This window comes from Nicotiana tomentosiformis, chromosome 6 (assembly GCF_000390325.3).
Source record: "Nicotiana tomentosiformis chromosome 6, ASM39032v3, whole genome shotgun sequence".
NCBI lineage: Eukaryota > Viridiplantae > Streptophyta > Magnoliopsida > Solanales > Solanaceae > Nicotiana > Nicotiana tomentosiformis.
Genome location: NC_090817.1, coordinates 48,939,844 through 48,955,265, shown reverse-complemented (window position 1 = coordinate 48,955,265; position 15,422 = coordinate 48,939,844). Strand labels below are relative to the sequence as shown.

Here is a 15,422-nt window from a genome sequence, read left to right as displayed (position 1 = left end):
TCATTAACACACGAGGGTTCTAACACGTTATGCCAATCGGACATCAATTCTACTAGTTTGAATACTCTACATCAATAGCATTCCATGTCCGAACTTTACACGATGGAGTTTTGTAATAACACAGGAATTTTAGTACCAGTAAAAAAGAGTTTAGCCTTCATACCTGAAATTCGCCCCTTATTAATAATACTACGATGGTCCACCACACTAAACAACTTTAATCTACCACAATGCAACACAATTGCGCTAATATTATCAAATATCTAATGTGCATATCTTTCTAAAACCTCCTTCAATGGAATTTCTTCACCTAACAACCACCTTCCACACCAATGATTCACCTCACAACCACCTTCCACACCAATGATTCACCTCACAACTTCCATTAGCACATGCATGCCCAACACTTCACTCTTAACCCATAAATGTTATCAATTAATTCATTTTACAATTTCTACAATACCAACACAACCTACGTTAGGCACTTATGGCTGCCAATCACCATCCCATAAGTCATAACACTTATTTCATACATAATTAATCACCATAGTTAGTTAGAGATGGTAGACATACCTCTTATAGTGAAACTCTTGAGAATCCCAACTTGTATTGTTCTTCACTAATTTGGGGATTTGAATAGAAATCTATGGATCTTAAAGATTAATCCTTGTTAATATAAGTGTTTAGGAGTAGTAATCAACTCAAACTACTCCAAAAATATTACCTTGGTTCATGGGAGGGAAGTATAGGACAGATTCCCCTTGATAGAGCAAGCCCTAGCTCAAAGGAATGACTTAGCCACTCTCTCTACCCGACCTTGGGGGTATTTATAGGACTCCTACATGCGCGTAGTGGACCTAGGCAAGTGACCATGCATATGGCCGCGCACACAAGGCAGAATACCCTCCAATATACGCGGCCGCGTATCTGGGCACGCATATGGAATAGGTACGGTAAAATGGCCATAACTTTCTGTAGAAATATCCAAATGACAAACGGTTTGATGCGTTGGAAACAAGATTCAAAGGGATTTAATTTGATAGGTATATCACCACCTAAGTTTTTATAGTTTGGTAGAAGCATGCATTTGAAGTCGGATCTTGTGCGAATTTATCAGAAACTTTAGCCCATAGCATAGTTCCCTACATGGCTTAGTTCTAGGGATCTCCTTAGGCCCTCAACAATATCCAATACAACTCCTACACTTAATATCATGATCATCTAAGTATTTACTGTCCTTAACCTCTTGTGGAAGGCAAGACAACACTTAAGAAACTTGTGAGCGTGCTTTTGGCCTCGGACTAATAGGAAATTTGAGGGGCCTCACATCCTTCCCCGCTTAGGATCATTCATCCTCGAATGAGGATCAAAATCCTCCATTAGTATCTAATGTGACCCAACTGTTACTTCGCACACCAGCAGTCCCAAATTTTGACTAACTCCCAAAATTTTCAAATATTTCGCCAGAGTCGCCTTTGTAATTGGGCCTATCCACATACCAAAGAATCCCATAACTAGTACTAACAAAATAACCACAACACAACGATGTAAAACAATGGAAACAACACCGGCCACAATGCCATAAACATTACACTACCAAGAAGGAGAATCCTTAACATAAGTTGTACAGGGGGAAACAAAATTTGTAGAAAGTTAGCTTTTAACATCATGGACACAATTACACGGCTATTCAAATAAATTAGGATACTTCTTCTTCATCTCTTCCTCGGCTTCCCAGGTGGCCTCTTCGACTTGTTGGTTTTGCCATAACATTTTCATAGAGGCAATCTCTTTGTTTCTCAGCTTCCGGACTTGCCTATCAAGAATGGAAACTGAAATCTCTTCATAAGTCAATTCCTCGTTAACCTGTATAGTCTCAATTGGAACAATAAGCGACGGATCTCCAACCACCTTCTTCAACATGGATACATGAAACACCGAGTGCACTAAAGACATCTCTAGAGGTAGTTCTAGCCTGTAAGCCACCTGACCAATCCTCTGAGTGATTTTGTACGGTTCGAAATACCTCGAACTCAATTTCCCTTTCTTACCAAACCGCATTACACCCTTCATAGGGGAAACCTTCAAGAATTACATTAAACACTACATTATCAAGGAGGAACAACCTCAACATAAGCCGTACAGGGGAAACATAGTTTATAGAAAGTTAGCTTTCAACATCATGGACACAATTACATAGCTATTCAAATAAATTAGGATACTTCTTCTTCATCTCTTTCTCGGCTTCCCAGGTGGCCTCTTCGACTTGTTGGGTTCTCCATAACACTTTCATGGAGGCAGTTTCTTTGTTTCTCAACTTTCGAACTTGCCTATCAAGAATGGAAACTGGAATTTCTTCATAGGTAAGTTCTTCATTAACCTCAGTAGTCTCAAACGGAACAATAAGCAATGGATCGCCAATCACCTTCTTCGACATGGATACATGAAACACCGGGTGCACTAAAGGCACCTCTGGAGGTAGTTCTAGCCCGTAAGCCACCTCTCAATTTCCCTTTCTTACCAAACCTCACCCTTCATAGGGGAAATCTTCAAGAAAACCCAATCATCTTCTTTGAACTCCAGATCCCTGTGACGCACATCCAAATAGGACGCTTGACGACTCTGAGCAGTTTTCAATCATTCTGTAATGATCTTAACCTTCTCCATAGCCTGATGCACGAGGTCCGATCCTATAAATTATGCGTCCCAAATCTCAAACCACCTAATGGGAGATCTACATCTCCTACCATATAAAGCCTCAAACGGTGCCATCTGGATACTAGCATGATAACTGTTGTTGTATGCAAATTCTATGAGCGGCAAATAATCATCGCAGCTACCTTTGAAGTCAAGAACACAAGCGCACAACATATCTTCGAGCGTCTGAATAGTCCGCTCTACCTGCTCGTCATCCTGCAGGTGAAATGTTGTACTAATATTCACTTGAGTACCCAAACCTTGCTGAAACGTCTTCCAAAAATTAGTTGTGAACTGTGCCACTCGATCTGAGATAATAGAAACTGGAGTGCCATGCAACCTGACTATTTCCTTGATATACAACTGAACATACTGTTCTGCTATGTTGTTAGCCTTAACAGGTGAGAAGTGTGCTGATTCTTGAGTCGATCCACAATCACCCAAATCGAGTCGAACTTGCGAGGAGTGTGAGGTAGTCCTACCACAAAGTCCATATTGATCATCTCCCATTTCCACAACGGAATTTCTATGTTCTGTGTCAACCCACCCGGCCTTCACTTGCTGACAATTTGGACATCTTGCCACAAAGTCCGCTATATTCCTCTTCATATCATTCAACCAGTAGACTTCCTCGAGATCATGGTACATCGTTGTAAAACTCGGGTTCACGAAATACCTAGAAGTATGAGCCTCGGTCATGATTCTTTCCTAGAGACCATCCACGTTTGGAACACATAGTCACCCTTGGTACCTTAGTGTACCATCATCCATGCCAAGAGAAAAGGCCATGGTCTTATGTTTATGAATCCCCTCCTTCAATTGTACCAACAATGGGTAGTTGTATTGCTTTTCCTTGACTTCCACAACAAGCGATGATTCAACCCTATTTTGCACAATCACTCCTCATTCACTAGAATCCGCAAGACGAACTCCCAAACTAGCCAACGGATGAACCTCCTTGGCCAACGGCCTTTGATATGGCTCCAAGTGAGCCAAACTACCCATAGATTTCTGGCTAAGAGCATCTGCCACAACATTAGCCTTTCCCAGATGATATAGGATATCGATGTCGTAATCCTTGAGTAACTCAAGCCACCTTCTCTACCTCGGATTCAATTCCTTCTATTTGAATATATATTGAAGACTCTTATGGTCCATGAATTCTAAGGCCCCGTAAAATTGTTTCCTAGAAACCCAGATTCCGTGATGCCGAAGGAGGCGTAGAGGTTAATAATAGTAGAAGGTGTTCCTTTTGATTATACGTTGTTTACATGAGGCCACAATTGGTATTGTTATGAGTTATGTTACATCGTTGGTACGTACATGTTTTTAGGATGTGATTTCTGGGTCTCTTTGACAGGTGGATAGGGCTAGTTACAAAGGACACTCTAGCAAAATATTTGGAAATTTGGGGAGTTAGTTAAATTTAGGGCTGCTGGTGTGGGGTATGAAAAAATGAGTTGTATAAGGTGGTAATAGTGGACCCTGATCCTCATTCGAGGACGAATGATGTTAAGTGGGGGAGGATGTAAGGCCCCATAATTTCTTTTCCTAAAAACCCGGATTCCGTGATGCCGAAGGAGGCGTAGAGGTTAATAATAGTAGAAATTCTTCGCAGCTCGCGAGATTTCAGGCTTTTTGGATTGAACAGTGAGCTTGGGAGTTGAAGGAAAATTTGGGCAGATGTAGGCATTTCTACGGCCCATTCTGCGAATGCAGAACCACTCTGCGGACCGCAAAATGGCCGCAGAGTGGAGCAGTCTTTTGGGCCATTTTTATTGTCATTTTTGCGGCCCATTATGTGACGGCATAACCATTTTGCGTGCCACACTTTTGACACATATCCCGCTTTGGGATTTTTCGGAGGGAGGTTCTGCGATGCACTATGTGACCGCAGAACTGTTCTGCGGTGCATTATGCGACCGCAAAATAGGTCTGCTGGCCACATAGTGACCGCAGACCTGGTCAGTTCATTTCCAGTTTTGGCACCCAAATTTCACGGACCGCATAACCATTATGTGGTTACATATGCAACCGTAGAACCTGTTCCGGAGCTTCATTTTTGAGGTTTCTAAACTCGACCCTATTCCGTTAAAACACATCTCATAGACCATTTTGAGCTTATTTTTGATATCTTTAGAGTGAGAGAGAGAGAGTCCTAGAGGGAGAAAGTGATCTTCATCAAAAACTTCTCTTCAATTCTTGCTTAAACCTTTGAAGATTAGCAAGATAAGCACCCTAGATCTTCATCCCAAGAGGAAAGATTCTATCACCAAGCTCTTAAATTCGAAATATAACTAGAATGGGCAATTAGTAAGGTAGTTCATGGGGATGGGAGTGCTTACCTTGCATGCATGTATTCTTAAGGTACGTGGGGAGGTTGTGAGTTAAAGATAGAAAATAATGGGGTGTGGGATGGTGAAGTCTTTCATAAAAGGGCCACGGAACCTTAATACACACATAGTGTTTGATAAAGTGCTCAAATGAGCTAGAATCATGATCGTTTTCCTAATTTTTGGTTCAATTTTTGCTATATTGCTAAAATAGATTGAAGTTGCTAATATTCCGGAACATCTTAGAGTTTTAAGAAGCTCAATTGAGGTATATTGGCTAAACCCCCTCTTCTTAGAATAGAACCCCATAGTATTCTCGAAATCGATGCAAGCCCAAAATTGAACGTCCTAGAAATTGCTATCCCGAATGTACTTGTATTGAAAATATATGTGCAATATGTATTCCCATGCTTTCATCATGTTATCTCGTCATCTTATGAAGTGTACAAAACTTAGAATATGTGCTAAAAATACCTAGACTTCAAGTCAAATTCGATTAAAGACTGCTATGCCAAATTGTGTGAAAAGCCTCTATGTGCCTTAGATTCTAAATTGCTCACATGTGAAATCAAAAGCCTTGAATGAAAAACCGTGTTGTTGTTGATGATAATAAAAATGTTGGAATGTGGAAAAGAACTTGAATCATGAAATATGGTCAAGCGCCAAGAATAACTTTATAATTGGGGCCACTCGTGCCATTGTATTGAAAATATGGGAAAGAAATATGAAGTGAGATGACTGATTAAAAAGGGGTGATGTCTCAAATGAGATGTCCTAGCCGATCGGGTCGAGATCGGACTCCGTGTAAGAACACGGTGGTATTGTGGATGAAATTGTGAATATGGTTGATGTTTCAAATGAGATGGCCTAGCCGATCGGGCCGAGATCGGACTCCGTGTAAGAACACGGTGGTATTTTGGATTGTGGCATATTGGCACTAAAAACCATCCAACCTAATAATGCGGGAATTGTCTTAAAAAGCTATGTGATCCTTAACTTGATGTTTTAAGATTATTTGAAGCTCTTATTGAATTCATGACTGTTCTTCTTGTATTATTATTCATTCTATTGAGATGGTGTTTAGCTATACATACTAGTGCTATTCGACGTTACTAATGTCCCTTTTGCCTGGGGCGCTGCATCTTTAAATGGATGCAGGTGATTACATAGCAGATAGTGTTGATCACAGATAGTGCTGCATTCTCTTCTCAGCGGACTCGATGAGCCCTATTTCATTATGGGGTCATGTATTGTACCTTTTGTTTATATTTTAGTCACCTTTTGAGGTATAGCTGGGCTGACACCATCTTTATTCTCTTTTGTATCTTTAGAGGTTCCGTAGACACTATGTGGGTTTTATATGGGTGTTAGAAAGGTCAACAAATCATGTTTTGTATTGGGCTCTTGTTCCACTCAGTCATAAGTATGTATGTATTTTGAAACTTAACAATGATATAACAAAATGAAACGACTTAGTAATGTATATATGTATGAACTTTCTACTACCGAACTAATGAGAGCATGCCTTCTCTGAATCCTAGGTGAGTCGGGTAGATAGTGTCTAACAGGCTTGCTCGACCGGGTCCACTCAGTTGTTAGCCGGTCGCACTCTCAGAGGTTGGGGCGTGACATGAATATATCCACATGGACCCCATACAAAAAATGACACCAAATCTTCAATGCAAACACCACCGCAACAAGCTCAAAGTGGTATGTTGGATAGTTATTTTCATGATTCTTGAGTTGCCTAGAAGCATAAGCTATTACCTTGCCATGGTGCATTAAGACACGCCCAAGTCCGATTCTTGAGGCATCATAATATACCACAAACCCATCTGTACCGTCTGGTAGAGTCAACACTGGTGTCGTGGTCAATCTCGATTTCAACTCCTGGAAGCTCCTTTCACAAGCATCTAACCATTGGAACTTAACCTCCTTCTGTGTCAATTTAGTCAACGGAGAGTCAAGGGTAGAGAACCTCTCCACAAACTTCTTGTAATATCCAGCTAAGCCCAAGAAAGTACGAATCTCAGTCAGGGTATTAGGTCTAGGCCAATTTTTCACCACTGAAATCTTCTAAGGATGAACCTTAATTCCTTCTCTAGAGACGACATGCCCTAAGAATGTAATAGATTCAAGACAAAATTCACATTTCTAAAACTTCGCATAGAACTTGTGTTGATGTAGAGTATGTAGAACTGCCCTGAGGTGATCGGCATAGTCATCTCGACTTCGTGAATATACCAGAATATCGTCAAAAATGCTATCACTAATGAGTCAAGAAAAGGCTTTAAGACTCGATTCATAAGATCTATGAAAGTTGTCGGGGCATTTGTTAGCCCAAAAGACATTACTATAAATTCAAAGTGCGCATACCAGGTCTTGAAAGCTGTTTTCGGAATATCCTGCTCCCTGATATTCAATTGGTCATACCCGAATCTTAAATCAATCTTGGAGAAGTACTTAGCACCTCGAAATTGGTCAAACAAGTCATCTATCCTTGGCAGTGGGTATTTATTCTTGATCATGACCTTGTTGAGCTGCCGATAGTCAATACACATTCTCAATGACCCATCTTTATTCCTTACAAAAAAGGCCGGTGCACCCCAAGGCGACACACTCGGCCGGATCAAACCCTTTTCTAATAGGTCCTTCAACTGCTCTGTAAGGCCCCGTGAAAATGTTTCCTAAAAGCCGGGGTTCTATGATGCCGGGGTATGTCGGACCATACATAATCATTCAGAGGATTGGTGAGGTGGCGTACAAGCTTGAGCTACCACCTGAGATGTCATTAGTACACCCGGTATTCCATGTGTCTATGTTGAAGAAGGTAGTTGGAGATCCATCAGCTATTGTGCCGGTTGAGGCCGTTAAGGTTAATGAAGAACTATCAAATGAAGAAATTCCAGTTGCCATTCTTGATAGGCAAGTCCGGAAGTTGAGAAATAAAGAAATTGCCTCTGTAAAAGTGCTACGACGAAACCAACAAGTTGAAAAGGCTACTAGGGAGGCCGAGGAAGAAATGAAGAAAAAGTATCCTTATTTGTTTGAATATCCATTTATAAAGTTTTGTTCTATGAAAATTTTAAAGCTTACCTTCTATGAATTATGTATCATTTGAACAAATTGACGTTGAGGGTGTTCCTTTCTGGTAATATAATGCATGTGAGGCCACAATTTGTGTTGTTTTATGTCATGTTACGTCATTAGTTTATGTATATGTTTTAAGGATGTGTTTCTGGCGCTCTCTGACAGGTGGATTGGCCTAGTTACAAGGGAAACTCTAGCGAAATTTTTGAGAATTTAGGGAGGTGGTCAAATTTTGGGCTGATGGTATGTGGTATGAAAACTGAGTTGTATAAGATGCTAATAGTGAACCTTGACCCTCATTCGAGGACGGATGATCTTAAATGGGGAGGATGTAAGGCCCCGTGAAAACGTTTCCTAAAAGTCGGGGTTCGGACTTTTTGGATTGAGAAAATGTTGCGTAGAAGTAGGCATTTTTGCGGCCTAATCTGTGACTGCAGAATGGTCGTATAGTGAATCAGTTTTCTGGATCATTTTGATGTCAATTTTGCGGCCATTATGCGACCGCATAACCACTTCGCGGGCCGCACTCTTGTCGCATACCCAGCATTGGGATTTCTCGAAGGGAGGTTCTGCGGTGCACTATGCGACCGCACAACAGTTCTGTGGTGCATTATGTGACCGCATAACAGGTCTGCGGGCTGCATAGTGACCGCAGACCCGGTTAGTTCCCTTCCATTTTTTGGCACCCAGATTATGCGGCCGATATGCGGACCGCATAACCATTCTGCGGTCTCATATCCTGTTCCTGGGCTTTATTTTTGGGGTTTTTAAACCTGACCATTCTTCGTTAAAACATATACCATAGCTCATTTTGAGCACATTTCTAATATTCTAGAGTGAGAGAGAGAGTTCTTAGAGTGAGGGAGAAACCTTCTACCTATTATCCATCAATTCTTGCTCAACCATTGAGGATTAACAAAGGAAGTCTTCACCCTAAAGGTAAGAATCTATGTCCTAGCTCTCAATTTCGAAATTTTACAAAAATGGGTTAAATAGAGAGACAAATATTTGGTGTGGGGGTTGTTGTCTTGCATGCATGTATACTTGAATTATGTGGGAAGGTTGTGAGCTAAATATGGTGGATAATGGGTTGGAGAATGGTGGAATCTTCAACAAAAAGGGCCTTAAAATATTGATCCACACCTAGTGTTTGATAATATGCTCCAATGAGCTAATACCATGATCATCTTCCTAATTTTGGTTCAAGTTGTTATATTTCTAAAATAGATTGAAGTTGCTAAGAATTCCGGATCATTTTAGAGTTTTAGAAGCTCAATTGAGGTATGTTGGCGAAACCCCCTTCTTCTTAGAATTGAATCCCACGGTGTTCATATAATTGGAGCAAATCCTTGATCATTATAGAATTGGCTATTCCTAATGTGTTTGTGTTGAAGGATGTAAGTTCAATATTTATTTTAAATGCTTCATCATGTCATTTCGCCATTTGAGGATGTATTCAAAATGTGGAATATGTGTTAGAAATGTTAAGACTTTATGTCAAGATCAAAATAAATGTTGTTATGCCAAATTGTATGAAAAACCTCTATGTGCCTTAGATTCCCAAATTGCTCATCTGTGAATTTAATGTCTTGAATGGGAAGCCTTATTGTTGTTGATAATCATAATGATATTTGAATTTGGAAAAGGGGACCGGAACTATGAAATACGGCCAAGTGCCAAGAATGACTTTGTAATCGTGATCACTAGTGCCAATGAATCGAAAGTATATGAAAGACGTATGATGTGCGATGATTGACTGGAAAAGGTAATGTCTCGGGTGAGACGGCCTAGCCGATCGGGCCGTGATCGGATGCCATTCGGCACACATGGTGGTAACTGTGCTGGAAATTATATTGAAATTGTGATTATGGTTGATATCTTAAATGAGACGACCTAGCCGATCGGGTCGAGATCGGACTCCGTGTAAGAATACCGAGGTATTGTGAATTGTGGAATATCGGCACTAAAGATCACCCAACCTAATAACATGGAAATTGACTTGAAAACTTATGTGATCCTTTACTTGATGTTTTAATGTTATTTGAATCTCATATTGAATCCTTGACTATTTCCCTTGTATTATTAATCACTCTATTGAGATGGTGTTTAGCTATACATACTAGTGCTATTCCACGGTACCAACGTTCCTTTTGCCAGGGGCGCTGCATCTTTAAATGGATGCAGGTGGTTACATAACAGGAAGTGTTGATCAGCGTTAGTGGCATATCCTCTTCCCAGCAGACTTTGTGATCCCCACTTCATCATGGGGTCACGTATTGTATCTTTTGATCATATTATTATCACGTCTCAATGTATACATGGGGCCTTGTCGCCGGCACTATCATAGACGCTTTTGTATCTTTTAGAGGATCCGTAGACACTATGTGGGTTGTATATGGGTGTTGGGAATGTTAAACAAGTTATGTTGTGTTTGATCATTTGTTCCACTCAGACTATACAAATATGTGTATTTTGAGACTTAAAGGCAAAATAGCTAATGAAACGGTTTAATATTGTATGTATGAACTTCCCGCTATCTAATTAATGTAATCATATCTTTTTTTTTGGGATCATGGGTGAGTCGGGTAAAAAGTATTTAACAGGCTTGCTCAGCCGGGTTCACTCGGTTGAGCGCCGTTCGTGCTTCCCGAGGTTGGGGCGTGACAAATTTGGTATCTGAGCCTAAGGTTTTAAAGTGTCCTAGGATGTCTTGGAGCCATGTCTAGTAGAGTTCTTCCTATCGGTGTGTTATCGACCACATCTATAAGTTGTAGGAATAATACCCTTCTTTGATATTCTGGATCGTGCGGTGAAACTAATTGTGAAACTGTTCCTCCTCTTACTCGTGCATTCCTTTAACTTTCAGTTGGAGTGAATTTGCTGACGCTTTCATGGACCATTTCTTGCTAGCCGAGACTAGGGCAGCTCGTGCCGCAGAGTTTCATAACCTTAAGCAAGGAAGTAAGAGTGTGTGGGAGTATCATATGGAGTTTGCTCGTCTGTCTAATTATACCATTCTCATGTTGCCTACTATGGAGGCTAGAGTGCGCCGGTTTGTGCAGGGCCTTAGCCCCTTGGTTATCAATGAGGCCACTACAACTGCCTTGAATTCAGATATGAACTATGGGAAAATGGCAGCATTCGCTCAAGCTACAGAGGACCGTAAGTTGAAGAATAGAAGAGAGGGAGAGGGAACCAGCAAGGCCCAATCCGCGGGCAACTTTGGGGAGTCATTTGGTGGGGGAAGATCAGCTTTCAGGGGAGGGTCATCAGGGCCATCCCAGTCTTTTGCTCAGTCTTCAGCCAGTGCACCACCAGCAAAGCCCAGTCAGCAATAGGGGAGTCGTTTCAAGCCTGATCAGGGAAGTAGAGGACCCCACCAGTAGGGTCGATCATGAGGGAGATTCCAGTAGTAGCAGAGGCCCCATGTCCCGGGTATGGGAAGATGCACTCCGGGATCTACTACATGGACTTACCTATATGTTACGGGTGCAGATTGAGGGTTCATATTCATAGGGAGTTCCGTTCATCCCGCCAAGGTGCGGGCAGGGGCACAACATAACCATCCATTTCTGTAGCGGCTACATTTTCAGCACCCCCTCCATCTCGAGGCACTCCAGCATCAGTAGGGCGTGGTGTAGCAAGGGGTGGTGTGTAGAGTTTAGGAGGACCCAGCCGTTTCTATGCCATGAGTGGTAGCCAGAGTGCAGAGGCTTCTCCAGATGTTGTCACAGGTATATTGACTGTCCAATCTTATGATGTATATGCTCTTATTGATCCCGGTTCCACCTTGTCCTATGTTACCCCTTATGTTGCTATGGAATTTGGGATAGAACTGTAACAACTTCCTAAGCCATTCTCTGTATCTACTCTGGTTGGCGAGTCTATTATTGCTGCATGGGTTTATAGGGGTTATGTTTTCACGGTACGTGGTCGGGACATCGTGGCCGATCTTGTTGAATTGAGGATGGTCAATTTTGATGTAATTATGGGAATGGATTGGCTTTATTCATGTTTTGCCAAGCTCGCTTGCGGAACTAGAAATGTGAGTTATGAATTTCCAAGTGAGCCAGTTGTTGAGTAGAGGGGGGATAATATAATGCCAAAGGGTAGGTTTATTTCTTAACTTAAGGCCACGAAGATGATTAATAAGGGGTGTATATGTCATTTGGTCTAGGTTACAAACACCGATGCTAAGGTGCCTACACTCGAGTCTGTGCCAGTTGTGAGTGAATTTCTAGAGGTCTTTCCTGATAAGCTCTCTGGGATTCCGCCAGACAGGGAGATTGATTTTGGGATTGATGTGATGCCAGACACGCACCCTATATCTATTCCTCCCTACAAGATAGCTCCATCAGAATTGAAGGAGCTAAAGGAACAATTGAAGGATTTGTTAGAGAAGGGTTTCATCCGACCGAGTGTCTCGCCATGGGGTGCATCGGTTCTTTTTTTGAGGAAGAAAGATGGATCACTATGTATGTGTAATAACTAACGGCAGCTCAACAAGGTCACAATCAAAAATAAATACCCATTGCCAAGAATAGATGATTTGTTTGATCAGTTACAGGGTGCTAGGTACATCTCCAAAATAAATTTACGGTCCGAGTACCACCAATTGAAGATCAGGGAGCAAGATATTCCAAAAATAGCTTTTCGGATCCGGTATGGGCACTTTGAATTTCTAGTAATGTCTTTTGGGCTAACAAATGCCCCAGCGGCTTTCATGGATCTTATGAATCGGGTTTTCAAGCATTTTCTCGATTCCTTTGTGATAATATTCATTGACGAGATTCTTGTGTATTCACGAGGTCGAGAGGACCATGCCGATTATCTCAGGGTAGTTTTGCAGACTCTTAATCAGCGCCAATTGTATGCGAAGTTTTCAACACGTTAATTTTGGCTCGAGTCTGTCACATTCGTGGGTCATGTTGTCTCCAGAGAACGAATTAAGGTTGATCCTCAAAAGATTGCAGCAGTGAAGAATTCGCCTAGACCTACAACGCCAATCGAGATTTGCATTTTCTTGGGCTTAGCAGGGTATTACAGGACGTTTGTGGAGGGCTTCTCTACTCTTACCTCTCCGTTGACTAAATTGACTCAGAAAGCGGTTAAGTTCCAATGGTCCGATGCTTGTGAAAGGAGCCTCCAGGAGTTGAAATCAAGATTGACTACGATGCCGATGTTGACCCTGCCAGAGGGTACATACGGATTTGTGGTATATTTTGATGCTTTAAGAACTGGGCTTGGGTGTGTGTTAATGCAACACGGCAAGGTTATAGCATATGCTTCTAGGCAACTCAAGAATCATGAATAGAATTATCCAACACATGACTTAGAACTTGCAGCGGTCGTTTTTGCATTGAAAAGTTTTGCGTCATTATTTGTATGGGGTCTATGTCGATGTATTCATGGACCACAAGAGCCTTCAATATATTTTCAAACAAAAGGAGCTGAATCTAAGGCAGAGAAGATGGCTTGAGTTACTCAAGGATTACGACATCGATATTCTATATCACCCGGGGAAAGCCAATGTTGTGGCAGATGCTCTTAGCCGGAAATCTATGGGTAGTTTAGCACACTTGAAGGCATATCAAAGGCCAAGGAAGTTCATCGATTAGCTAGTTTGGGAGTTCGTCTTACGGACTCTAATGAAGGAGGAGTAATTATACAAAATAGGGCTGATTCATCGTTTGTTGTTGAAGTCAAAGAGAAATAATTGACGATCCATTTTTGGTGCAATTGAAAGAGGGAATTCAAAAACATAAAACTATGGCTTTTACCCTTGGCATGGATGATGGTACACTAAGATACCAAGGGCGGCTATGTGTTCCAAATGTAGATGATCTCAGGGAAAGAATCATGACTGAGGCTCACACTTCTAGGTATTACGTGCTCCCAGGTTCTATGAAGATGTATCATAATCTCAAGGAAGTCTATTGGTGGATTGACATGAAAAGGAATGTAGCGGAATTTGTGGCAAGGTGTCCGAATTGTCAGCAAGTCAAGACCGAACACCAACGGCCTGGTGGGTTGGCACAAAACATAGAAATTCCAATGTGGAAGTGGGAAATGATTAATATGGAATTTATGGTAGGATTACCACGCACTCCACGCAAGTTTGACTCAATTTGGGTGATTGTGGATCGGCTCACGAAATCAGCTCATTTCTTGCCAATTAAATCTACCGACACAGCAGAACAGTATGCTTAGTTGTATATCAAGGAAATAGTCAGGCTACATGGTACTCCAGTTTCTATCATTTACGATCGAGGGGCTCAGTTCATGGCAAAGTTTTGGAAGAAATTTCAGCAAGCTTTGGGTAGATAGGTGAATATTAATACAGCTTTCCATCCACAGACCGACGGGCAAGCAGAGCGGACTATTCAGACACTTGAGGACATGTTGCGTGCTTGTGTTCTTAATTTCAAGGGTAGCTGGGATGATCATTTGCCACTCATAGAGTTTGCTTATAACAAAAGCTTTCATGCTAGTATTCAGATGGCACAATTTGAGGTATTATATGGTAGGAGATGTAGATCTCCCATTGTGTGGTTCGAAATTGGGGAAGCAGAGTTGATAGGGCCATACCTCGTGCATCAAGCTATGGAAAAAGTTAAGACCACTAAGGAGCGGTTGAAGACTGCTCAGAGTTGCCAGAAGTCCTATTCAGATGTTCGTCGTAGGGATTTAGAGTTCAAAGAAGATGATTGGGTATTCATAAAAATTTCTCCCATGAAAGGTGTAATGTGATTTGGTAAGAAAGGAAAATTGAGTCCGAGGTATGTCGGACCGTACAGAATCATTCAGAGGATCGGTGAGGTGGAATACAAGCTTGAGCTACCACCTGAGATATCATTAGTACACCCGGTATTCCATGTGTCTATGTTGAAGAAGGTAGTTGGAGATCCGTCAGCTATTGTGCCGGTTGAGGCCGTTGAGGTTAATGAAGAACTGTCATATGAAGAAATTCCAGTTGCCATTCTTGATAGGCAAGTCCGCAAGTTGAGAAATAAAGAAATTGGCTCCGTGAAAGTGCTATGGCGAAACCAACAAGTTGAAGATGCTACTTGGGAGGCCGAGGAAGAAATGAAGAGAAATTATCCTTATTTGTTTGAATAGTCATGTATTTATAAAGTTGTGTTCTATGAAAATTTTAAAGGTTACAGGGGAAATTCTAGCAAAATTTTTGAAAATTTAGGTGAGTTAGTCAAATTTCGGGCTGATGGTGTATGGTATGAAAATTGAGTTGTATAAGATGCTAATAATAAACCTTGACCCTCATTCGAGGACAAATGCTCTTAA

The 15,422-nt window shown here is 41.4% G+C and overlaps 3 protein-coding genes across 3 annotated transcripts; 2 read left to right on the top strand and 1 right to left on the bottom strand.

The window, feature by feature from the left end:
* Window positions 1-1,686: 1,686 nt before the first annotated feature.
* LOC138893961 (uncharacterized) lies at window positions 1,687-3,345 on the bottom strand. Its single transcript, XM_070178632.1, has 4 exons — window positions 2,902-3,345; window positions 2,527-2,622; window positions 2,327-2,425; window positions 1,687-2,082 (listed from the first exon to the last, which is right to left on the bottom strand). Exons 1-4 carry the CDS (start codon window positions 3,343-3,345, stop codon window positions 1,687-1,689), a joined length of 1,035 nt encoding a protein of 344 aa, XP_070034733.1.
* A 7,085-nt stretch (window positions 3,346-10,430) lies between these two features.
* LOC138893960 (uncharacterized) lies at window positions 10,431-11,458 on the top strand. Its single transcript, XM_070178631.1, has 2 exons — window positions 10,431-10,504; window positions 10,987-11,458. The coding sequence occupies exons 1-2, from the start codon at window positions 10,431-10,433 to the stop codon at window positions 11,456-11,458; spliced, it is 546 nt and encodes a 181-aa protein (XP_070034732.1).
* Window positions 11,459-11,808: 350 nt separating this feature from the next.
* Window positions 11,809-12,612, top strand: LOC138893959 (uncharacterized). The gene is made up of 3 exons (XM_070178630.1): window positions 11,809-11,957; window positions 12,030-12,165; window positions 12,298-12,612. Exons 1-3 carry the CDS (start codon window positions 11,809-11,811, stop codon window positions 12,610-12,612), a joined length of 600 nt encoding a protein of 199 aa, XP_070034731.1.
* Window positions 12,613-15,422: the final 2,810 nt, after the last annotated feature.

What these genes read in the sequence shown, in the direction of transcription:
- LOC138893961 (XM_070178632.1), bottom strand. Translation starts at nt 3,345, where the DNA reads ATGTACCATGATCTCGAGGAAGTCTACTGGTTGAATGATATGAAGAGG. An exon ending in TTTCCCCTATGAAGGGTGAG is followed by an intron (nt 2,426 to 2,526) that starts GTTTGGTAAGAA and finishes ATGTCGAAGAAG; the next exon opens with GTGATTGGCGATCCATTGCT. An exon ending in TTTCCATTCTTGATAGGCAA is followed by an intron (nt 2,083 to 2,326) that starts GTTCGAAAGTTG and finishes TAATTCTTGAAG; the next exon opens with GTTTCCCCTATGAAGGGTGT.
- LOC138893960 (XM_070178631.1), top strand. Translation starts at nt 10,431, where the DNA reads ATGTATACATGGGGCCTTGTCGCCGGCACTATCATAGACGCTTTTGTA. An exon ending in AGAGGATCCGTAGACACTAT is followed by an intron (nt 10,505 to 10,986) that starts GTGGGTTGTATA and finishes TTTAACTTTCAG; the next exon opens with TTGGAGTGAATTTGCTGACG.
- LOC138893959 (XM_070178630.1), top strand. Translation starts at nt 11,809, where the DNA reads ATGAGTGGTAGCCAGAGTGCAGAGGCTTCTCCAGATGTTGTCACAGGT. An exon ending in ATGGAATTTGGGATAGAACT is followed by an intron (nt 11,958 to 12,029) that starts GTAACAACTTCC and finishes ATGGGTTTATAG; the next exon opens with GGGTTATGTTTTCACGGTAC. An exon ending in TCGCTTGCGGAACTAGAAAT is followed by an intron (nt 12,166 to 12,297) that starts GTGAGTTATGAA and finishes CATTTGGTCTAG; the next exon opens with GTTACAAACACCGATGCTAA.